This window comes from Takifugu rubripes, chromosome 1, assembly GCF_901000725.2.
Source record: "Takifugu rubripes chromosome 1, fTakRub1.2, whole genome shotgun sequence".
Lineage (NCBI taxonomy): Eukaryota > Metazoa > Chordata > Actinopteri > Tetraodontiformes > Tetraodontidae > Takifugu > Takifugu rubripes.
In genome coordinates this window covers 5378604-5404333 of record NC_042285.1, presented here as the reverse complement: position 1 = coordinate 5404333, position 25730 = coordinate 5378604, and the positions used below count along the sequence as shown (strand labels likewise).

Below are 25730 nucleotides of genomic sequence, written 5' to 3'. Positions count from 1 at the left end.
CTCCAGCATATATCACTGCTTCTTAGTTTCAGTCTTGCCAGTTTGGATGGAGTCCCAGAGGATCTATTTAATATCTTATAACAAATGACCTGTGATTGTGTTTCAACTAACAGTATCATGATGCATGTAGGTTTTTCCACTTTTTCTGGAATCTTCTGAGCCAAGCCCCTATCTCAACATACTGTACATTTAGGCCATACAGTTTTGGCACTTTTAATACTTTTATTCAAAGAATTTTTTAATTTTTATCTCATCTTATAAGAAATTTCTGCAATTCCAAATTGACCATACTGAAAGTGTTGCGATATCTGATTTGTAGGAATCCCCAAAATTTTGAATTACAATGATTATATTAATTTTTAATTTTGTCATAGGATCTGAATCCCACATTTCCAACAACCTGCTCAAGAATGTGAATACCAAACCTAATCCATGCAACCCAAAATAAACTCTTCTTACCTATTAGCAGTCTCTTGTTATACGATATGGAGGATCTGTTTGATAACCACAGATCAATTAAATTCAATTCACTTTTATTTACATAGTATCAGTTACAATAACAAAATTGTCTCTAGGCAGTTCAGATGGAACTCTGAGCAGCACTAGGCTCATGTGGGGGCATGCTAATTGCTGGTTGGGGCAAGAAGGAGCAGATGGGGTGAGGACAGATAGAAAATAATAAACGACTTACACTGTATAAATATATGAATTACACTGAGCAACCAAAGCCAGAGCTGAGCGGGTCAAAGGGGTCAGAGGTCGGCAGGTCAGTGCACAGCTATGGGGACGGCCATACCTATAGATAGCTATGGGGGGGGGCACATAAACCTACACAAGAAAATGTGTTAATGACATCATCATTGGCCTACAAGAAAATCTTCTTTTTTTTATTTGTTTGTAATTTGATGCAAAGGAATACGACAAGGAATGCCTCCACAATAAAAACAGGATACACTAGTAGACCCAGAAAGGGATCCTTTTATGGGCAGATGAATTTCAGATGGCTGAGATGAAGAAAATAACAAATGGTACCAGTGATAGTGCTAATTCCTCTTTGTCTTTTAGAGCATATAGTTTGGTCTTGGTTCATTAAACGTGGGTTTTATTTCTGCCCATATAAACTTCTCTTTCATTCCATTTTATGTTTTAAGTAGTGCCTCTCAGGGAAACAGAGTTTATCCCAATTGTGTAACAGATTTTGGGGTTTGTGAAAGAATATGTTGACTTCCGTTATTCTTTTAGACCTGGCGTTATTTGGACACCAACATATGTTAATCCTTCTGGCTTCCATCTGAATTTCCAGTTCTTTCTGGAAACGATGGTTTCTAATTTTAAATTTTAAACTTTGCAAAGTTTTGGGAAGATTCTGTCTTACTGGATATCATCTGCATACAAAAGACACTTCTTTTCTTCCTGACCTGCCTGCACACCCTGTATATTTGAATTAGCCATTTAAACTGATTTGAGGTGACATAATCCTATTAGTTAGGACTACGACTGATGGATCAGTATACATCAGTTCCTAGATGTTACCCAAACCCATATTTTTGTAGTATATAAAATAAAAAAGGTATGCTTTTTCAGCATCTAATGAAAAGGCCGCAGTTGGAGTGTCACAATTTGCAGTATCCACATAACAGTCATTGAAGGTTGTCTGCGGAGCTCCTGTCCCACATAGACCCCAACTGCTTCTGATGAATGAGAAATAGGGTTACTACTTCCAATCTAGATTTTATCGGGAATGTTTTCATTCACATTAATTAAAGCTGTAGGACACACTGCTGTGGATCTCTTCCCTCTTTCTGCATTAGCGTAGTAACTGCTGCTCTGGTGCTTTCAGGTACACTTCCTCTTTATAAGGCACCTTGATATATAACCACCAGAATCCCAGGGCCTAACCCCAGACAAGCAACAGTGGCAAGGAAAAACTCAGGCTCATGTAGGGGGACCCTCCTACTGATGGCCGGCTGGGTAGAGAGAAAGGAGAGGAGAGGAGAGGAGAGGAGAGGAGAGGAGAGGAGAGGAGAGGAGAGGAGAGGAGAGGAAGAGGAAGTGGAGAGGGGAGGAGAGGAGAGGAGAGGAGAGGAGAGGAGAGGAGAGGAGAGGAGAGAAAAGGGAGAAGGAGAGGAAAAGGAAGAGGAGTCAAATTACAAGTATTAAAAGGTATATTTGTAGGAGACACCTACAGTTACACACTAAAGCAAAATAAACCTGTTATTTCCCAACACCAAACCTTCTGTTACATACATACAACTTGTACCACCGGTTGTCCAATGATAAAGTCATTATTGTTGGCTATTGCAGGGCATATTTCCCATTATACCTATGGAGAATCCCTTGTCCTTTTTCATACTTCTTGCATTTCTCTTGAAACTCTTGCGCATATTCTTGGAAGAAAAATCCTCGTACCGTTCCAGGAGACGTGCTTCTTCTTTCTCACAGCCATTAACGTGACAGTTTTGGCTTTGTCCCGTAGTAACCGATGTGTCTTGGTGTGGCGTTGTCTCCTGGGTAGGGCCTGACAGGGTAGATCCTGCCAGCTTCATCACAGATAGCTATGTCCAACCATTAATAGCCAATGCAAGCATGAATCCATCCCAGTCACAACCGTCCATTCCTTCATTCACGCCCATGATATATATGTTTTGGCCCCAGTAAATGACACTCATGTCACGGACCAGATGAGAACCCAAATGCGACACACGAGTTTGGCTGAACACCCCTTTATTGTCAGAAACAGACAGGATTCACCGGGGAGCGAGCAGAATAGAATAGTCGGGGACAGGCAAGGTCGAGATCGGGCAGAAGGCAGACAGAGTTTACCGGGGAGCAGGCTAAACAGAATGGTCAGGAACAGGCAAGGTCGGAACCGGGCAGACAGGCAAACAGGAATACGCTGGAAAGTCATCGGAACATGAATAGTGATCTGGCAGGGAGCAGGTGTGCCTCTGGTGATTAAGAAAGGGGCTCATTAGTGTCCAGATGCACAACAGGTGTGCGGGGCGAAGCGACTCATGGGCATGATTGCCCACAGCTGTGACAACTCAAGGCTGTTGTTTTCTCCTTTGCGATTCTGTCTTGCTAGATCATTCATCTTTGGGGCCCTCTTTGCCTTTTCTTCCTCCAGTTTGGACATTCTGGATTCTGTAATCCTGCAGCCCAGGCTTTTCACTGTTTCGCTCCCTGCCTCAAGTCCTCTTTTTAGCCCCGAGATGTCTGTAGCCAGGCTGTCAAGGATAGTCTTGATACCCTACTGTTCAGTCCTCACAGCTGTGGTATCTTGTAGAGAGGATTCCGCCATCTTCACTGCCTCTGTAGACTCCTGGGTATTCTTGCTATATTGCTTGGACAGGGGTTAAGGGTAAAATAGTGGCATTTTAAAGACATATTCCTTTACAGTTGCTGTTTCATAATAATATAAGTTGGTTGTTTTTAACTGTGCTGATTTGACAATGCTGGCCTTTTATACAGATCAATAAAGCATGTTTGCCAAAATAATCATAAAACAACAGCCAATAATTTTGAAAGATTGAGAAATAAATAATGGGGGTTTGATTTATATGAGGGATATTTTAGATATTTAAATCCATTTTCATTTTGCACAATGTGATCTTTTGCTTTCCTGCATCAGACATCATTTATTATTTTAAGGACTGCAAGTTTATGAGAAAGAGCCATTGTAGAAATAAAGACACAAACAAGTCTGATTACTGAAACATGTCTGTGTTGTGTTTCACTATTTTCTGTTTACTTCAATGTCACTTTCTCCAGCCCCAGACTCTATTATAGGGGATCACACACACCGTTTAGCTGTAATGGATCCAAAATCTCTCTGATTGAAGACGTCCTTTTCATTGACATGCAACAGGACGGCCTTTGCACATGAAGCAAATATTTAACTATTTGTTGCGCAATTTATAACTCAGAAAAAAGGCACCTTCTCTTGAAGAAGGGAGCAACTTTGCTTCACGTGCGCTTTTTGTCCTCAGTGAGGACGCTTCATGAGTAATCACGTGATTGTCTTTGTATCAAAAAGTTAAAAAGGGGGACATTTGTCACCATGTGATGTGAACTGATGAATCATCCGGTTGTATAGGGCTTATATTTAAGATGTTGTGGGTGTGTGATCATTTTGAAGATAATGGGGGGAGGTGCAAGCACAGACTACCACCACCTACTGGCACGGAGTGTTTATAGCATGCATGGTTACCACCATTTATTTTGAATCTTTTTAAAATCTCAGAACAGAATTGTGCTGTTTTATTCCTCACCAATAGTAATTCTCCAGAGTGAGGAGGTGACCTTCAGTTGACCCCCCCGTTTGCCATGACACCTAAGGCAACAAAAAAAGACTGTGATCATTAGATGCCGTCAAGAACAGCGAAACACAAACTTCATCGTTCAGGTGCAGCACATTGAAGTGAGCAATTGATGACGACTTGCTTCTACACAATGAAGGTCACAGCAGAGCTTTAGTTGGGGTTTAGTGTATTCTTTTGAAGGGTTTTTGCAATTTATCCTTTTTATAATTCATTATTTGGCATCGAGAGCACAGCCACATTGAAGGGCAGCTTCGGACTCCTCACGGACACACTGGACGTTGACCTTTTATCCCATTTAACTCCTTATTACATCTAATAGGGGTGAAAAGAGGAATGTCATTATGGAGGACAACAAATGCAGCTGAATAGCACGCTTTTGCTCCTCTGTGACCACTTCCTTTAACCTTTAATTTATTTCAACCACCATGGACAGGGTCAGATGGATTCATTTCTCTTCTTTAGAATAACAAATGAAACAATGCTTGCTCCGGTATACGCCTTTCCTCCCCCTTGAAAGGCAGAAGCTGAATCACTGACGCTCACATGTTATACAATACAATAGATGTACAGTTCAAGGATATAGTCCACACAAATGCATTAAGTGTGCCTATAGCATACAAAGATGGCTTGATTGACACTGAATCCTCCCCCCTCGACTATTATTTGCTCCATATTCTACATCGCAGTATAGGTTGTGTTTGTGCAACACATATGCTGTGCTTCACCTACACTGGATTCAGCAAAATTCTAATGACTAAAACAACAATTCCCTGCCGCTGTAAGATGCTGCTGCCTGTCACAAAGATTTATTTTTTTATTTTTCTTGCTAAGCGGTTGTGTGAGCGCAGACTGACCCGTACGACACAATTCAGCCGGCTTCCCTGGATTGTGTTGCCTTTGTGCTTTTTCTAACACAGGAAAGAAAAGTACATTTGGAAACATAAACAGTTCTGAAAGTGGCAGTGCTTGTACAGGTGTGTCGATGCAGGAAATGAGGATAATCCAGAAGCCTGGATGAAGCCTGGATAAAACAGTTCCTAATGGGTAAATGATGAGCGCTCTGTAAACCGCAGTGCAGTAATACAAAGCTACAAGTGCCTTAGTAGATTGTTAATACCTCTCCACTGTATTGGAGCTAATCCTGACCTCTGACCTCCAAGTATATATGAATGCAAGAGAATAGAGGATGTCCCAATAGAGACCATTTAATTATCCCTTATCATTAATCCAATGACAGAGGAAAGGCCAAGGTTTGGCCGATGTCACGTGGTTGTTAAATGGTACACTTGAAACTAAGACTCTCTGGGTTCCCTTCCAGAGTCTTTCTATGTGGCCTTTGCATGGTCTCCACATGCCTGCATGAGTGTCCTCTCACAGTCAGTATCTCTGATTAAAAGGACTTAATCCAGGGATAAACATCACAAATGCATCGCATTCAGCTGATGTGGTGCACATCTGTGGCGTAACTGGCTCTGTAGGAAAGTGGCCAATTGTTCAAGCCTTGAAAAGTGTTGATCCGAGCAGTGCGGAGCTTCTATGTAGGTATTAATACAATATTTTTAATATTGTGTGCTTGGATAAATTTTTTAATCACTGAATGTTCCAGGAAATTGAATGGCATGGGATGCACAGTAGTTTTTATTGCTGCCTTTGTAAATGTTCGTGAAACCACGAGGCTACGCTGCCGCTCTGCACCTACGAGCCGCCATGCTTGCATCTGATGTGCCCTTCCCCTCGTGTGCTCCACAGAAAGAGGGACAGAGATTTGCACATACTAAGTTGCTTTTATTAATACAGAACTGCATGCTACAGAGACTGTACAGCATAAACATTTATTCATTACAAAAAAACATGGTTTTGGAACCATTTAAAATAACAGGAAAAACAAACAAACAAAAGAATAAGAGCATAAAATAGAACAGGAACATCACAGCCGTTAAGGAAACATTCAAACTATTTATCATTAGCATCTTAATAAACCAGAGAAGAAATCGACAGATTACAGTCGCGTCATGTCAACTACAATGGCACCGAGTGGATGATTCTCTTGTAGCTTTTTTTACAGCCTCTTGCAACATCAACATGCCTATTTTTTTCTATCTACCTATATGTAGTAGTGTACTTAAAAGTGGCAGTTTGTGTTTTTTTTTTGTATTTAATAGTTTTTTATGAACCTCCTAATATACATAATTTGGCCCTTGTGGGTTTATACAGTATGATGTTCGCCTTTTTATTAAGTTTAAATTTTAATATTTGACAATTTGCTACCAAACACATTTGTTATAGCAACATTTATACTACATACATAGCAATCTATGTAACGTCACAGCAAAAGAATGGTATCAAATTAAAAAACAAACAACAGCAAAACAAAAACAAAACAAAAAATTCCCTACAGAATGGTTCAGAGGGGGCAGCGAGTTATCACAAAATTTGGCACGGAAAAATCTGTACACGAATCTGCAGTCTGAGAGATGTGACTGTGCAATTGAAAAAAAGACAGGCTTCAGACACTTTTTCCGACTACTGAAGACACGGTACCCACTGTCTACTGTTTCAAGTTTATCTTTTCTTCTTTTTGTAAAATGGCTTATAGACGCATTTCTGGAAATGAAGTTGTGCATACTTCTGTTCATGAGATCTACACAGTACACTGGGTGGAATCCAGGTTTTTAGCGAGGAAAGGAAATGACAAAAAAACGAAAGGAAAAAACAAAACAAAAAAAACAAACAAAAAAAATCCCAAAAGAACATCAGCCTTTTTAAAACCTCCTTGTAAAAATTGATCATTCATATATAAGTCGCTTACCTTAAGAAAAAATATTTGTACAATGTTTTAAGAAAACAAATCTGAAAAAGAGACACGTACAAGATACAACAAGCAATCTCTAAAGCAATAAATACTACTGGTCCTAGCGTTGTGACATTTTGAATTTAATAACCCTTAACCCTCCCACCCCGACCTCCCCCTGACCCCACCCAACTTGCCCGACTCCTCCCCAAAGGTAAACAACAACGAAAAAAAGACAACGCAGTGGAAGAATGCATATTTAACACAGTAAGATCCCCCCCCTTCCCATAATTCTGTACATTTGAACAAGAACAAGTAACATCACAATTAAAGTTGTTCCTCAAAGAGGTGCCGCCGCTAGCCTCGTTGCCCTCCTTCAGTTTCAACAGATGTCAACTGATTGGTTCGCAAGCTCGTATTTAATACAAATAAACCAGAAGAACCAACTCTTTCGAGAAAAAGGGCTCAATGAATAACCTAGCCATAATATCCGTCTTTTAAACATTTTTGAAGTTGAACTAAATATTTTTTTTTCTGTTTGCACTGTTTAACACTACAAAAAAAAGACAAAAACAAGATTCATAAAAATTTTGGCAGATTCACAAAGCTATACTACAGCTCGTATCTTTCTTTTTTTTTTTTAATAATAATTAGATTTTTTTTTGATAATGATGGGTCAAATATTGACCAATGAACTTTTAATAAAACAACTAAAATTTCAAAGCCTCGTGGCACAGAAACAGAAAAAGAATCTGACGTCAAGTGAAATATAGCACAGGGAGGGCTTAGAAAGGTGAGTGCAGAGCTAGAAAAGAGCGCAGAATAGGGTCGACTATTCTATAGACTTGGTCACTAGCGACAGAGGCTGAGCGGGGAGGAGCGATTGGGAATGACACAGCGATGCTGATGGCCGGGCCATTGAGGGCACCACAGAGGAGCCCCGCTGCCGCGAGGACGAGACGTTGACGTGTTCCAGGGCTCCGTTGTGGGAGGAGGCGCCGGGCGTTTTGCTAGCTGCAGCGGAGTTTTCCAGTTGAACTAAAGGTGGCGTGGGCCCAGCCAGGAGGTGCGGGTGGTGGAGTGGCTGGTGGGCCGGTTTCATAGTCAGTGAGAGAGGTTGCATTTGTTCAGTCTGAGGTTTGGACTCTTTTGGGGAGGGGGAGGGAACCACTGAGGAGGGGGAGGATGGGGGGGAGTCTAGTAAGCTTCCGTCCGTAGAGGGAGGACTGGCACAGCTGCCTTCACCTTGGATGTAGCGAATGCACTTTTTTTTTCTCCTGGAGGACAAAGTGAGAGAAAAAACATTTTTAATTTCACTTCTTCAAACTGCATCGCCTCTTAGCACAGCTGCCTTAAATGCACCTTCCAATTGAATAAAAGAACACCCCAAAAGGGAGGCCAAAAGATGGCGCTGCCCCCTAGTGACCGGCTGCTGGAAACTCCACAGCCACAGCTCTAAACTGTAAGCTGAAGCACTCAAATAATTTAGCTGTTACAGTAATTAAACAGGCTAAAATTTGCTCACATGTTCGGTGTGTTCATCTCTTTGATTTTATAAAAAAAAAAAATCAGCGAAATGCCATTTAAAATTTAAAACCCCACTCAATGGGTTGGTCACTTCCTGTTTGCGGTGGAAAATGATCACCGATTCCAGCGATCTGTGCTTTTCAGGTGCATTTAAATAGCTCCATGTGGCTTGTGCTAAGAGGAAAGACAAGAAAGGTTGATCGAGTTCTGAACAGACAACCACCAGACAGGACAGCGATGAAGCGAAGAGCTCGGGAAGACGAGAGGGAAATAAGAAGCACACAGAGATGAGCATGAGGACACCATGAAGCAGGTTAGATGTAATGTTGCTCCCTGCCTAGAAACAAATCCTTTTTAGCTCAGAGTTGGGGGTTTCTTTAGCAATTTAAAGCTACCAGAGCTCTTTCTTCACTATCTGGGCTTTAGTATCGTGTCTCCCGGGGTGATGGAGTTTGGATGCGAGGCAAGAGTCAACAAGATCCACACTACCCTGTTTTTCTGCCCCACAGACACAAGTGTGTGTGGATGAGGGGTCAGGGCATTGTGTTTGCATTCCTGCCTGGGGTTGGGACCCTCTCCCTTCCTTGCCTGCCGAGTCCGGAGGCCAGACCCGTTTGCGCTCGGCAGAACCCCCGATGAGGGAGCGAGGGTGTGTTGGGGCGATCTATGGTGACTCTTCTGCGCATTCAGGTTTGGTTAAGGGGGAATCTCTGCACACCGCAGCTTCACCGTGACCCTGAGAGTGACCTTTCTCAGCTCTCCATTTAGGAGAATGCCTAAAGGCCAGAGGTTTTTAGCATTTAAGACTCAGGGACAGACAGATGTGTAAAGACAGGACTAACCTGCATTAAGAAGGTTTTACAATCCTACTATTCTAAATGCTGTCACAACAAAATCATTTAAATGGGGCACTATTCTCTCTAACTAGGAAGAGAGAGCAGATTACTGGAAAACAAAAGGAAGAGGGACATCGGCACATCACATGAGAGGAGTCAGGAAGCCTCGCGCTCTAGGATGAAAGAGTGGGGGTTCAACAGAACAAGCACACAACACCAGACACTACAACACAGCGGAAATCGCGGTGGAACTAGGGGAACGCTGGCCGGTGAAGACTATCCACTGGCTACTATATGCTCGTCTCGCTCCTGATAACTGTCCGTCAAGCTGCAACAAATGAGCTAATATCCATTTTTTAACAGACGTATCGATTCATCGTATGTGCCTGTGTACGTTATTGATTTCCTCGTCTCGGGGGAAATTACACCAGATGCATCTTTTAGGAAATGGAGCCCAGAGAGAACTTTTAACCTCTGGACTCCGAAGACGAAGACTAAATTATCGCACTTATCCTGAACTCATGATCCTCTATTATTGTTTAAGGAATAATGCAGTGTTTCTCATATTGTGGGCGTCATCTGGGAAGGGGGGGGGGGGGCAGGGGGGTAAGAGAGCTGAGTGGAAACGCGGGGAGCGCTGTGGGTGAGTGTGGTGCCGGTTGAAAGACAGCAATAGTTCGAATTTTGGATCGACTGAATGATCAGAACCGATGAAATGTGGAGAAACAAACAATGTGTGGCAGTTGAGAGGACAGGGCGACACAAAGAATCAGTACTTAGCAGAAACAAATACCTACCATGAAAATATTCCCAATTCAAAGACTGCTTGTGTCAGAACAGAAAGACAACAGGTAGGGACTAAGTAAGGGTTATCGAAGAGGAGTTTGGAGGAAGAGGAGGAGGAGGAAGAGGGCACAGAAAAGAGTGTCACTGAGCAGGCCCTCAGAGAAAGCAGGGCTAAATTTTTAAGCATTACATTGTTATTAAAAAAAAAAAAAAAGGACGCCAATTAGAACAAACACAACAGTTAGGATGGAAGGGAATCAGCCACAGCCTGGGGAGAAAATGGATTTCGACCGGTCGGCTTGGTAGAAAGGTGCTTCCAAATTTACATCGGGAAATCTCGAGTAGGTTTCCGTTTGCGATCAAATATTTGGTAATCTCATTTGGAAATCCATTTTCTGCCACTGGGCTTGGACCAAGATATATGAGGAAAATTGCTGAGACGGAATTTATAGCAGGAAGTTCCTCGGTGTGGAGAACGGAGCAAAAGAGTTTGCCATCTGTTACCACACGGAGGGAGCTGTGTTTTAGAGGCACAGTGTGTAATAATCAAGGAGAAGAAGGTGCTCTTTGAGGATGTCTTCCTCCCATTGGTTCTACAGCAGTAATACCTGCATGGTTTGCACCATAAACTCAGCTGGTCAAGCCCGAACAAGGCACGACACTTCTTTGGGGTATTTGCATCTGTTAGCCGAACAGGTCGACACAAACACACACACAGAGACAACAAAACAAAAAAGAAAAGAAAATGGACACGTCATTGCACAGACAAAAACATGTGGCCAGGGCTTAGGTTCAGGCTGGCAACACTGGGATATTCTCCATCATTACGACTAAGCCATCAGATCCTCCAAGCCCAAACCTGCCAGTTTTAGATTTCTGATATCCTGTAATAAAACCCCTGTAACTCCTTCCAAATATTAAACACACAGACGCCATTCACACAAACACTCTGGCATACACTGGTAAAAACCCTAGTTCCCCAAAAAGAGGTTAAAAAATAAAAACCACAGAGTGAGAACCTAGAGATAGACCGGCAGGACATGGCTGGAGGAAGCTGAGAGTTCTGGCGGAACAGACACGAGGCAGGGGGAAGAGGAAGGAAAGGCAGTAGCGGAGAGCAAAGGAGGAAGTCTCAGTGTACAGTTAGCCAGCCTTCACCTGGCCCCGGCCTGTGCAAGCACACACCATACACACCTGCACGGGCCACACCAGTTATTCTGTTGATCGAGCCCAAAGCGCGCTCGACACTTCTTAGGGGCGCTCAGGTCTGACGCCGCGACAAGGAGGGGGAAGCCAGCAGAGAGAGGAAATAGAACCAAAACCATAAGCAACAGAAATCCCAAAGAGGAGAGAAATAAGGAGAAAAAAAACAGGTAACAGTGAATCTATGAAGCTCGGCAGTGGATGGTTGAGCAAGAAACCCCTCCCCTGAACCCAATGAAAGCCATTCTCAAGTCTGCCTTTTCGCGCAAAGGTGAAAACACGAGTGTTTTAGACATTAGTGACAATCAAAAACGTGCAAATGAACGGGTTTACGTAGAGGCAGCTGCCTGCTTTCAGTCAGATAATCTAAATTAGAGCTGAAGCTGAAGAAAAGAAGTGCTGAGTTGATCTAAATAGAGCAAATATGGACAGGGTTAAAGGTCAAGGACTGAGCAGCGGTAGACTGTTAAAATAGCACTGCAGCAAGTTAGTTCTAGCCAGGGAGAGGATTAAAAACAGGCTGGAGCCTGAAGGAGAAACCTGCTCACGAGACCTGACATCAAACGGCTGGACTGTCCGCCATCAGCTGCTCAAAAGGCCGTCACCATTACATTCTAAGCTCTGACCGGCTGGAGCAGGTAGAGCAGAGTGACCACCGAATACTGAGCTGTTTGAGTCCAGGTCTGGTTGGAGCAGTCGCAGCTTTAGAGGGGAAGTAAGCCAACCTCATGCTAGCCTATAGACACGGGTACAGCAACTGAAGCCTACAGATTAAGGAGGTTTACCCTGACATCATTAATCTCAGGTCATACTCCAAAACAAATCTTTTATCTTACATATCAAGTTCTAGAGAGTTGAATAATGATTATGCTTAATTAGAGAAAATGCTTTAATGCTAAACAGAAGCATGAATAAATGGAGGTAGATGAAATGTAAGCTAGATTAAAGTCATATAAAATATATAATTGAAACATTTAAAGAAGAGGAAAGCAGCAAACAGCGAAAAAAACCTAAAACTGCTTTAATAATCAACATTCACTGATATACATATGTGAATATATAAAAGAAATATAAACATGTTAGTAATTTAATACTTAAAATGTCATTAGCACCTGTAATCGGAGGGAGTGAAAGGCAAGGGTTTGGAAAATATTCTCTGTGTTCTGAAAAAAAAGAACAAATAGAGAGGCCTTCAAGAAGAGATCCGTCACCAAACGAGCGCTAAATACATGATAACAAGTTGCCATTTTTCCTCACAACACAATCAGTGAATCATGAGAATGGAAGGAGAGCAATCATAGAAACAGCAAACCTCCTTAATTTTAAGATGGAGAGGATTGGTCTTGTGTTGATATAAAAGCATGCATAAAAGCAAGCAAGGGGCAGCCCAGCAAGCAAGCTCACACACACGCACACACACACACACACACAGTAGTGTGATCTATCTGCAGGGCACAGGCATTATAAAACAGGGCCACGCACACAACACTGTTAATGCTTCAACTTCACATTCTCAAAACATACATATCACAATACCACAATGCTAAGGGGCAAAAGTGGGTGGGGGGAGGAGGAGGAGAGGAGAAGGGTGTCAAGAGGGGAGGTGAGGAGAAGTGGAGGGTCATGCATATTCAGTTATTAGCTAGGGAAGGCTAGGGGAAAATGGGAGGGGGGGGGGGGTCTACCAGGCAACTCTACCATTTAAATATTGCATTGGGTAGCATAACTATACCAAAAAAAAAGAAAAAAAAAAAAAAAAGCCAGGCACAATAACACACACTCACAAAAGAACTCTAACAGAAAAATTGTTTGACTTTTATCTTGCAAAATGTCACATCTGCCCGACACATGATGGGGTCCTTCTAATATGAGAGATAATTGCAGCTCACTTACCATTGCCCTCTGCTTGCTGCTGCTTTTCCCTTTTTCTCTTCTTCCTTTTCCCCTGTTGGTTAGCCGACAAAAAATAGAAAGAAAAAAAATAGCCACAGACAGGAACCTTAGTTATTATACTGCAGAATGCCCAAAACATGAAACAGAGAACTCATCTTTGTGTTTACTTATTTATTTATTCATTCTTTATCTGCCTTTTTCCCCCCTCATCTCTGCCCTCCGGTTTGTTACAGCCACTGCAGGCCAGAGTAGAATCCTCCCTCCGCCTCCTCCTCCTCTTTTCTGATCTTTCTTCTTTTTCTGTAATCTTTTTTTCCCCTCACTCTCTCATTTTCCTCAGTTCTTTGAGCATCTAGACATGTTTTGACGAGCTTCTGGTTCGGAAGACAGACTTCTCTAAGGCTATTCGGGGAAGAGTCTGGTGAGCTTCATAAACCCAAAACGGGCTAAAAATGTGAAGAGAATTAGTGCGCCTGTCTGTCGGGGCACCGTCCAGGGTCCGAAGACATTTATCGGACTTGCATGTTTACGTCACGGCCAGACGTTCACACAAATTAAAGACGTACGTCTACAAAAAGGTGGAAATTCGAGCGCTCATCCCGGTAGTGTCACCTAATGAGTCGGGGGGAGAGAACCGGCTGTTAAAACTTGTAAACTTAAAAACTTACATAGTTGTCTCGTGCTGACCAGCCCGGATACAGCTGCATGTGAAGCTGTCGCTCTTTCCTGGCCAGCTCATAATACTTGGCCTGCTCCTCCCGTGATAGGGCGTGCCACTGTGACACCGGAAACAACACACGGAAATATGCTTAGATATGTCGGTCTGGGGCTTAACTGGGCCAAACGGGTCCTCCCCTGCCAAAATCCTGCCCCGATCTTACCCTCCGCCCCAGGATTTGGTTGATGGCGGCGCTTTCCTTCAGTGTACACTCCGCCACCACCTTGGCCCTCATTTCCTTCATATAAAGCATGAAGGCGTTCAGGGGTTTCTTTATGTGGACCTCTTTCTTTTTCTCCGGTTCCTTCTTGGAGTCTGACTGTTTCCTGCGGAGGACAAGAGGGCGGGAAGGTGAGTGTGGCGCCGGCCCACCGTGGCTGAGACCGAACCGGCGGTAGGATTAAGGCTACTCACGAGCTGTTGAGGGAGTTGATGTCACTGTGGGTGGATTCCTGCTTGACGTTGGGCGTGACGATGGCTGGATGTGGGATGCCCGTGGTGTGCAAACTGTGGTGAGGGGGCACCATGTGTGGGGGGAACCTAGAGGACAGAAGACTGTGTAAATCGTCAGAATTGACACGGGTGAAATGAGAAAATGAAGCACATGTAAACAAGGCTAAAAAAAACGTAATTCTTTTTTTTTTTTTTAGAAATGAAACAGTCATAAGACGACATAATTACACATAAAAAAAACATCCAAAAACTACTAAGAAGCTAAATTCTGCATTATTATCCGCAAACAATTGAAACTTTTTACAACACGAAACTAGTTAGAATTGCATGTGAGGAAAAATCTTTTAAAAAACATTTTAAGTAGAAAAAGTTGAGTGTTGAATACAGACAACAAACCAAGTTCTAGACATAATAATGTTTGAACATTTTACAACTCAAAATGCATAAGAAGGTCAATAATATTTCATTGCAGAGTCCAACTCAGATTATGCTTCTCACTATGCAACGGTAAGAACCCCCATGCAAGGATAAATCCCTTAAATCCCACTTTGGACAGAAAAAAAAGAAACATTTGAGTGGTGAATACAGACAGCAAAGCACATACTAGATTTAATTTAGTTTCTTTGAGCGCCTGTTGCACCCTGAGCTCTTATTATAGTCGTTTCAGACACATATCGGTGCTGATTAAGCTCATTCACCCCTCACATTCAGGCTTGGGGGGGGGCCTTTACACCTGGATTAGCAGGTGACACCTTTAGAAGCTCAGCAAGTGGTGTCCAATAAGATTTGAGGGACACAGACGATGTCTTTAAACCACAGACACCGAAAGGCCAATGGGATTATTCCACTCATCCAATTCATCAGTATTTGTGTTTTTGGTGCAGTTACATTGATATGAAAATGTCAGAATTGGGGGAACTCGTATCTCTGATCAAGAAATACTGCCAACTGGATTAAAATGGTTTATCAAAGTTGGGTATCTTCACTTCAGGTAGAGGGTCTTCATTTGCCTCCCTCCTATTCTTTTATGCAAAATCAGCACTGTCAGCAGCTCTGACATTTTTATCTCCTGACATCCCCCCTCCTATCATCATTTCATTATCTCCAACTGTTCCAGGGACCAGAATCCCTTTATTTATTAAAAAGGTAACCCCGGACACAAAACAGCCAGTCAGAGGGGGTGTCTGTTCCAACGCACAACACTAATTATTGACGCTGGGATATTTGAGTGAATGAACATGCTGCTCGAGCTGCATGTTTACAGCCCAAACTCCACATGACCACACACATGTAAGAGAAGGATGAAGAAAGAGGAAAAAGGGAATGATTCTCTCTCTCTCTCCCTCTTTTTTTTTTAAAAAGCAGCTCATTATCCGACTGTGTCTGGCTGCATGGCTCCGAGCCAGAATATAATGATGAGGATAAACTCGCCAGGAACAACTACTTTCTGTTGGAGGCCATCTCAGGGGAGTGCCAGTGCGCTCCCCCCTCAAACTCTTTCCATTTTTCCCCCTCCTCTCCCCTCTTCATCACTGACATGGGTGTTTGTGCCATGTCATCCGTTGATGGGGAGCTCAGCAGCAGTTGCTGCATATCACCCATCATTAGGGGTGCTGCGTTGTCCTCGGTCACACTGCTCACCCCCCCCCCCCCCCCCCCCCCCCACCACCACCACCTCCCCCTGCACTTGTTAAAATTTCCACTGTTTCAAGATCTACTTCTTCTCCTACTTCATCGTCTCTTCTCCTCCTCCCTGTCCCCTCACCACCTCCATACTCCCTCGCTTCCCCCCCCCCCCGCCACCGCACGGCACAGGTTATGGTTAAAACATGACGGCCGTCCCTTTGAAGCACAGGGGCATCCTCATCACCATCATCTAAGCTCATCAGTGGAAAGGCGCACCTTGGTCCAATTTAACCAACACAGAGAGGAAGACGTGGTAAACCCCACCCCCCCCGCACCGCCCCAGCCACCCACCCCTACCTCCAACCCTGGGGCTTCTATGTCTCAATCTGAAAGGTACGGCTGGCTGGTGGGGGGGTCACTGGCATAGCAAGCATCGTGTCAGCTAGTGCCATTTAATTGCCGGTGTGATGCAGCAGCCCCAGCCTGTTTAATGTATAATGACCAGGTTGGTGCGCTTCTCTCCAACCCGGAGAAAAAGAGAGGGAGCGGAATGGGGGGGGGGGGGGGGGACATATCAAAGGGCAGCTTTAAGCACAAGGGGCCTTCACACTTCCTCACCTGTCTCATACACACACAATGTAGGCGACCTGCACTGGCTCCGAAGCCATTATCTAAATCGTGTCTTTCATTTGTTCCACTGACCGTCTCAACTCTCCTTGGCTCTTTCCTCCCGTCCAACCAAGATGCATTTTTTAACAGCACCGACGTGTAAGGTGCTCATTGCCGGACCAGGTACCACATTCATCCCCAGAATCCTAATTCGGTCCCGGCTACGGCACATGGGAGGAAAAAGGAAACAGCGCGCCCCTGCAAAGAAGTGGCCCCTGACAGGACTACAAGGCCGGGACGTCTTTCACTTTCATTCGCTCGGCCGCTACAAACCCTCCGAGTTATCGCTGCAGTCTGGTCTGCTCTTGAAACAAAAACCGAGTGGCTGCAGGCAGCGTATGACGACTGTGGCTATTCTGCAGATACAATTAAGCCTCATTTTTATTCATTCCCTCAAAGTCACAATTTAGGATGTCTTTTCTTCATGATGGTGGAGGGGGGGGGGGTGTCTTTTTGGGTGATGTGTTAAACCCTCCCATTCTCCAGAGATCTCCCAGAGCACTCCATCTATTCAGTTATACTAATTCAATTAGGGCCCTCATCACAGTGCATTAGCTCTTCCCCATAGCTAGCCCCCCCTCTACACCCCGGCCAGTATATTCAATTAACTATGCTGGAAATAAGATCATCATAATGTAGAGGCTGTCATTAAGGAGCCAAATTAGCAGTCACTTAAAGCCCAGGTCGTCTGAGCTCTGCTGCCAGATGCCACGTTTGGGCAGATCACCCATTTGACCCATTTGCACCTGAGATGTGAGGGGCAAATCTGAGTGAAAAGCAGGGAAATGGTTTTTCTGGGGGAGGAAAGGAACTGTAATCCATCAGCGACAGAGGGGTATAAAATTGCTCTCCCAATCAGGCCGTAATTAAACCAACTCTAGTTCTTGTCCCTAGACTGTAAAGCAGCTCCTATCCCTGAAGTCCCACATGGCGGAGGAGAAGGAGGAGGTGGAGGAGGAGGCACAAGTGGAGCAACGAGGCGTTTGTTTTTGTGTGTGGCTGCAATCTGGCTCCTACAGACCAACAAATTTAAGACCTTTTAGTCATTTATATCATCAATATCCTAGGTTCAAACCCCTCAAGGGAATAAGTAGTAGTAGTAAACACTAACAATCCCAAATGCACACACAAAAGATGGCAACAATTACACATACACCCCCCATGGGTGCAGTAATGTCCATACCAGAGCCCAAACTGGACCCTAATGCGGCATGTCGATGCGCGAGCCAAGTGTCAGGGCCCGGCTTTACATCAGCGCGCCCCCTTCAAAGTGTTGCCATGTTTGTTTATCTGTGTTGCTGTTCCAACTCACAGCAAGGACATGCCCCCACTCATTTCAGAGCAGCTTGACATGTGGCGGGGGTAAATGTTCTTCAGGGGCCTCATTAGAAAATGATAAATATAATTAATATTTGAGCATGCTCGCTGGAGCCCCACACGGGAGAATTGGCCTTTTGAACACAGGGATGGGGAGTGAGAGCTCTTCTCCTTAAGGGAGAAGTTGCTTCTGAGTGTCTCCGGATGTGTGTGCGCGCGCGAGTGTGTGTTGACTGTGCTTTGCCATCACCTCCAATAGAAAACATGCAATTGTGTGTGTGTGCGTGTGTGTATTTCCTAATGCTCAACTCACCTTGACATGGATGCGTTGACAGTGAGCGCAGTGGGGTAGGGGTGTCTAAATCCCCCTGTTGTGATTGGATAAACAGGTTGACCTTGCCTGGAAAAGAGGATGGAAAGAAGAAAGACACATAGGTAAAGGAGCAAGGCTGATGGAAGGGGAGAAGGTAAAAGCCTTCTGTCTCTCTTCTCCCTACCGTGGGTCTCTTTATTCTCATTTGATCAGGACAAAAATCTAGGGGATTGCAGAGCGCGGATCAAAGGGAGGAAAACTCCAAACAATTTGAATGGCACAAATCTTGATAGCTATGGCTAATTAAATTTCATAACCCTTCACTCGGTGTCGACAGAGTGGGGCCCTGTTCCTCCCCAAGCTGGAACTAGGTGTTTTGTTGTGATAATTAAAGACGAAGCGCGGGTCTCTTTAATGGAGCCATCACGCTAATTGAGGTCTACACATTCAAAGACAAACAATAATGAATGTAAATTTATACCAAAATAAAGTGCAGCAAATCAAAGGGCGCCATGGCTGCGCTCAGGGCCTCTCTCGGTATTTAGATCGCGGTGAGAAAACATTAAATTAACAGAGCTTAATTTGTAGCCTTTTGTCATATTAACAAGTGTTGACAAGAGTTACCAAGGGAAAGACCCCTTGTGGAATTATGGGTAAAATACAGGCAATCACAGTTCATTGCTCTAATTGGACCAGACGCAGACATGCAAAATAGTATATTCCACAAAGTAAGTTGTGGTTGGCGAGAGCCTGGGGAAGCCATCGTTGGGCTGCTGAGCCCCAAAAGCGATGGCTTGGCAGGAGGTTCATGTATCAGGGTCGTCTGAGAGGACCGCGAGGAGGCAGAACGCTACCATTTCTTGCATAAAATTGCACAACGCATCCATTCAACTATAAAACCAAAACAAAGGAGCAATATTTGGCTGATGCTCAGTCCTTTTCTTAACACCTTTAAGACAAAAGGAGTGGTAAAAATGTATCTGCTTACTGTGGTACTAGCCATCCTAACGGATGGGGGATTTGGCCGACAGTGCCTGGTGACAGTGGGTAATAAGGAGATATATCTGGAGGATGTGGAGGCCTTGGAATTCCTGTGGAAGAAAGATGACAAGAGTACAGAGGAGGTGGACGGACATGATGACAGAGGCGAGAGCGAGAACCGAATCTTTGTTAGCGCCGAATTCATTCTTTGCAGAGACATTCACACATCTGAATGGGGAAAACATCACAGGAGTGCAGATGGGAGGAAGAGGAGGAGGATGAGGGCTTGTTGCTCGCATGTACACAGTTCTAAATCACACTTCCTGATCAAAGGCCTTTGAGGCGGCGGCGGCACAATGTGTTAGAAGAGGCAGAGGCGAGAGAGGTGAGGAGAAAACACCAACGTGATTCTTGTCGCATTTGTCTACTGATTCAGCTCTAATGATATAAAATGACGAGGGTTTAGAAGTTAACAAAACACAGCGATATAATTAAACCCTTCAATGTGATCAGAGGGCTGCTTATATGCGACTACAAGGTTGATTCTCTCTGATTTATCCTGAATATTGGCTATGGAAATGAAATGCCACCTGCCTTACAGAAATAAACCTAAAGGAGCAGTGCGATCGTCGGCTGAAAATCTACTGTTGAAGTACGATCTGTGTGTTTGGGTTTTGGCTTGTTACTGACACTTCGATTTTATATAAATTATATGCTTCTTTGTCATCCCCCAGGCTTAATAGACATTTGGTGTTGTGTAAATGGTTTAAAGAATTCAAGCTAAGAAGGTGTGTGTGTACGTGTTTGTGTGTGTGTGTGTGTGTGGGGGGGGGGTGGCAGCTGTGTGTTAGAAATGCACATCTGGCTGTCTGTGCATCTGTTGCTGATACCTGCGCCAATATGGCTGAATTACAGCTAGATAACTTCATGGATCAGATTTTGGCCCGTATTAATAGTTACACCCAAAGTCTGCAGTCGATCCAGGATAAATCCTGGACTTTTGAGAGAGATTCTAATACCGACAGACAAAATGCTGTCTGGCAATTTTTGGGACTGTAGCGCAGTGTTTTAACAAAGGCCGGGTTTATTAAAAAGGAAACATTATCCCATCAGCACTCAGCACTGAAGAACTAATAAAGCTCATTAATTAATTAAACACTGAGCCCAATTAAGCAGCCCCATTAAGCACTGCATTAAACAGCAGCTGGCACATTATTTCCCCTTTGCAAAGACCAGCATTCTTACCTAAACGAGCAAAAACCAATGGAAACCATGAAATTATTCCTCACACTGAAAACACATCAACCTGAAAAAGCTAGGCTGAATGATGGCTGACAAAATAGAGTGCTGGGTCAAGATGATCTTGGAGTTCAATAGAATTGCCGAGAAGACTTGCGCACTCAAAGACCCTATGCCTCCCCTTTTCTGTGTCCTCAAGCACAGTCATCATTGCAGACAGCCATGAGGCCTCCTGTGCCTTTCCTGATCTGTGGTATTTGGAAGTCCAACCACAGAGCCTGAATTGTTTTGAGCCTCAGCAAACCGACATCACGAGCAGCCGTAGTTGTTTGTTAAATTCCTTTTTTTTCCTCCAAATTTTTGTTTCGCCCCTGATGCCAAACTGTGGGGTTTTTTTGACCATGTTAGCTAAATCAATCAGCAGCGCGTGAGCACAAATGTGCTGTAGTTTGTCACTGGTTCTGAGGTGGCAATATAAGCAATGCATGTTTTATCAAGTTTAAATAGGACTTAAGTGAACAATACAGCCACTCTTACCCAACAGCTGCTATTCAATCACGAGCACCATATTGTGGTATCTAATCTTGTGTGCTTACAATGTTCCTGCAGACAGACAGACGCCATCTAGACGAACATATCTCTTAATATCCGAGCATATCTGAGCTGTGGCAGTAAGGCATAATAAAACATTTACACGCCCATCAGTGCAAAGAGGTGACACAGCTCATCTAAGGTTTCACAACTTGTTTTCAGAAATGTGCTCAGAAGTTTCTGACATATTATAAAAACCCACTTCTATCACTGTTTGTAGCATCCAGTAGCACGTGTGCTCGACTTTGAATGAGAAATTCAAACTCTAAAGGAGTGAAATGACGTTTTACCTGTTTTGGGATCCACGTCTGTCTGTAGGTGAGGTGGGGGGTTCCCCGGTGTGAAGTGCTCATTGCTGTAGGTGATCAGAGGTGTGAGAGGGTGCACATGGTGAGGGTGCTGTACCACTGGAACCTTATTAGACTGAGAGAAAGAGGAAGACAAGAAAGGGGAAACAAAATGGTCGAAGTATTAACATCCAAGTGAAGGGGTCTTTAAGGCTCTTGCCACACAATTACAGCTTGGTCTGCAGGCACTTGGAAACAGGAGCTACAGAATTCTGGGTATCCTTGAGGTGCCAAACCACCAAGCCGCAGTGAAAATAATGTGGTTTGTAATTAAAAACACTTCTGTGGTGTCACTCTGGAATCTGGTAACCCAATCTACATGGCTTTGAGGGGTGCCAGCTCACATTTGGGCCTGATGTGTGATGAGGCACTTTTTTAACCGCAGCTGCAGTGAAGTAATCGATCATGTGTAAACCACAAAATCAAGGCTGCGCGTGCAAATCCAGAGCCATTAGCAGCTCCAGCCAGCTCCCGCTCGTCTTGGCCGCCCCCCTCCTGTTCTCCCCTTTGCCTCATCTATTCCCCTCAGGGTCCAGTTCATGAAGGGTAGGGGTGTATTGTGATAAAAGGGTTAGAAGAGAGGAGGAGGGTCTGAAAATCCATTTCTGCATTTTTGCCAAATTAGTTTTAGCTATGTAATCTTCTCTTTGTGTGCCTAAGTGGTGCAGGCCCCCTTTTTTTCAATTACCCAAAGATTACAGTGGAGCTTTAGGGGTGTGCCGCCGTGGGCCCCTTGTGTTAACCGGAGCTCAGCCTGTCTCATCAGGCCAGAGACAGACACTAACACACGAGCAGTCCCCCGACCACAAGATAACCAGATTAGAGCAGCGCTGTCGATTATGCTGGTGGAAGAGGCTGCTCTCGCCTCTTTACCCACACGTCCTTATCCTGCCCTCGGCAGTCAAAGAAGCAGCACTAATCAGGCTTATCATAACATGCTTGATATGTTTGGGGGGGGCACACCAATGTGAGTGTACACTCAATCTTTCTCATAGGCCATACACTCTCATTAGTGACTTATATGTATACACTTAAAAAAAAAGTGTATACATATATATACTCACACACACACATGCACACACACACACACACACACACACACACACACTGTGGAGCACTGTGATAGACTTAACATAAATGAGACTAGACATTGGTGGGGGGGGTGCAAACCTGAGTTGTTGCCCAATGCTCATTGGCAAAACAAATAAAAAGCCTTGGAGGTAGTGCAGGACAAATGCTACAAGCTAATTATCTTTGTGAGTTCAGGCCAAATACACTGACGGTCCATTTAGAGACACTTGCGAAAAAGCCACAGTGCACTTGAATTTGTCCATCTGTACGGCCTCGCGCAAGCTTGGCCACCTAGACCTAAATCCAGCATTGGCGCTAGTGGGGAACTGGTGAGTGTGGAGGGGGTGGGGGGCATTCCCTATTGCCGTGGTCCCAATGAAAGATTAATGAACCCCAGCAGAACTCCAGGGAGGCAGAGAGACTCTTGGGACTCATTCACAGCCCTGAGCTGAAAAGGCTACGGAGGCGAGGAGGAGAGCGGGGTTGAGGAGGGGCGTATGTGTGTTTTCGTGTAGGGGGTGGGTGGAAAGGGATTCATTAAAAAGAAACATAAACCTCCTCGCTGCGTGGAGGCTCCCAATCTGAGCAGCACATGTAGAATAGATGCAAAAAAAAGAAAGAAAAAAGAACGGGTGTAAAAAACAAAAAACACTGAGGATTTAGATGGGGGGGGGGTTGTGACAATTGATGAGTCTGCAGCTGAATGCTAGAAGGTGGCTCTGTCTTCCAACCCTCTCTTGTCCCACTGCTATCTTCACCTCCTAACCTCCTCCTCCATAACTCCTCGCTCCTCCCTGGGGTAATGATGTGAAAGAATGTTGTCAATCCTTCATCTCTTGGTGCTGAGAAGCTTTAGTGACCATTTAAAAGAATTCTTTTGTCCAGGGGCCTCAGCCATTCAGAAGACAGTTCAAAATGTCCAACCACTGAGTCCACATTTAGACGGAGGGCGTCACACAGGGTGCATGTGGCTGAGAGAGGGAGGGGATGACAGACAGAGCTTGAAGGCAGCTGATTTACATCAGTCACTTGCGGTTGAAAAGTGTCCATCCAACCTCGAAAGCGAGGCAAACGGGAACCTTCAGGACTCAAAGGAGGCGATGTGGCCAAAACTTTGCTGTATCCATATAAGATTTGGTTACCGACTTCAGATCGAGCAATATAAAATTGATTAGCATTGCTCCCGCCAACTACCACTTTCAAGTCTCTGGAGAACTTCATAAGTGGCCTAGCTGAGCGGTTTCAGAGGTGGAAATAATATTGACATTTTCCAAGCAGTTATTTATTTACCACTGGGTAGAGCCGGCCACCCAACAGAAACTGGCTGAATGCGAAATAAACATGACGAAAATAAGATATCTTAGTAAACCTGATGTTTTCGCCAATGTCGTCTTCAGATTTACCTGCTTTTCCTTCTACTCTTTTTAACAAGCCTTCTGAACACATTTGCAACAGATCCATTTTGTGTCCCATTGACGTCAAGGCAGGACCCGGTGGTCCCCACAAAAAGAAAGGCCAGCACCTGTCCCACCCCGTGCCCGACGTGGGACAATACAAGTCCAGGGGTAGTTCTACATGACGCTCTTAAGCCACGCGGACCCCACAGAGATTAGGAGAAACAAAAGCATGCAACGTGGGAGGCTCGGCGCTTTACAAAAGCCAGGGGAAAATAAAGAACACTTCCTGCCCTGACACCCCCACTGGTTTGCATCCTTCCCACCACCTCCGTCATTACAACAAACAAATATAGAAGAAAAACTCCTCTGTAGTCACGGCTGTGAAGCTCAAGCCGAAAAAAGAAACTTTGCATTCATAAGACCCCGCAGAAGAATCTCAGAGCACAAACATCAATAAGCAGCACATTGACTCCTTCCATATCCAGGACACATACGGCGCCTGCTGCTGTGAAAGGCCAGCGCTGTGAAGTGCAGGCAGCACATTTAAGAAGAGCAGACACAAACGGAACATTTGGCTCCTCTGACGAAGTTGTTAGTATTGTCTCGGCTCTATTCTTTCCCACCTCTTCTATGCATCGATAGCGTCACAGTTAAAAAAAGGCCTATTGTCTGCAATACTTACACCAATTTGTCTACATATATATACATATATATATTTGAAAACCACAATCTTGTCATCAACCAGCATGTCTTCAAAGTAAAATGTTTTCTATATTAACTGGTAAGAGAAGTGTTTGGGACTTGGACAAATAAAGGAGGTTTTGAAACATCTCTGGAGAGAATGGGGGGGGGGTGTCAGGGGGTGAGGAGGCAGCTGAGGGGTTGAGAAGGTGACAGCAGGACAGAGTGAAACAAAGCTGGAGGGGGAGACAGAGAGGTGGAGGCCGGACAGGAAAAAGCTGTTGGCCTTGCGTTTCCGCTTGGTGGCACCTCGCAGGGCCAATTTGAGCCCTAAATGTAAAGGTGGTGACCTTGTGGCCCCAGGGGGCGGCTGGGTGTGAGGGCTGGAGTCTCCGTCTCTCTGCTTTATGTCATGATATGATGAGTTGTCACAACAGCTCGCGGGGTGCTAATGAGCTGTAGTGAGGCCAGGGCAGGGGAAGGGAAGCCAGCAACAGAGGAGCAAGACATGCGGATGACAGTGCGGTGATGGATGGAGGGTCCCTCTCAGGCCTCCAAATTCCACAGCAAGCAGAAAAATCTGCCGGAGCATGCAAGTGGCCCACATCCAAGGCACATCAAAAAATAAATAAAAAAATAAACTCTACACAACCACTAGAGAAAGCGTCATAAGCTGTGCACACGTATTCGCATGTGCGCGTTGATTTGAGCAAAAACATAAATTGCCCAGAAGCCGGCTCAGTCAATCATCCCATACCATTTCCATTCCGACTTGTTGAAATGTGTTTATACCCACAACTGTTTTTTTTTCCCCTATAAGGGGAGCAGAGTGCCCCCTTCAGGCTAAAAAGCCTCGTCTCTACGTGGAGCTGATACCGTACCAAACCTGCGTGCTCACACATATACACACACACACACACACACACACACATTAGTAGCCCTTCGAAAAATCTATCCTTCGGATTCCAC

The 25730-nt window shown here is 44.5% G+C and overlaps 1 protein-coding gene across 20 annotated transcripts in view; it reads right to left on the bottom strand.

Annotated features, from left to right (window-relative positions):
* Positions 1 to 6086: 6086 nt before the first annotated feature.
* tcf7l2 (transcription factor 7 like 2) overlaps positions 6087 to 25730 on the bottom strand; it is a 77418-nt gene continuing 57774 nt past the window's right edge. For 5 of the 20 annotated variants that reach the window (XM_029833908.1, XM_029833861.1, XM_029833917.1 and 2 more), the window contains 10 exons: positions 21556 to 21688; positions 19443 to 19545; positions 18455 to 18541; positions 14491 to 14631; positions 14240 to 14402; positions 14027 to 14134; positions 13359 to 13425; positions 12578 to 12628; positions 11457 to 11529; positions 6087 to 8390 (listed from right to left, as the gene is read on the bottom strand). In XM_029833908.1, coding sequence (XP_029689768.1) covers positions 7946 to 8390; positions 11457 to 11529; positions 12578 to 12628; positions 13359 to 13425; positions 14027 to 14134; positions 14240 to 14402; positions 14491 to 14631; positions 18455 to 18541; positions 19443 to 19545; positions 21556 to 21688 — 1371 coding nt within the window. In that variant the 3' untranslated portion in view covers positions 6087 to 7945. Of the gene's footprint in view, positions 8391 to 10272; positions 10335 to 10870; positions 10944 to 11456; positions 11530 to 12577; positions 12629 to 13358; positions 13426 to 14026; positions 14135 to 14239; positions 14403 to 14490; positions 14632 to 18454; positions 18542 to 19442; positions 19546 to 21555; positions 21689 to 25730 lie in introns of those variants that run through there. The other 15 variants (XM_029833888.1, XM_029833919.1, XM_029833905.1 and 12 more) reach the window with 12 other exon arrangements.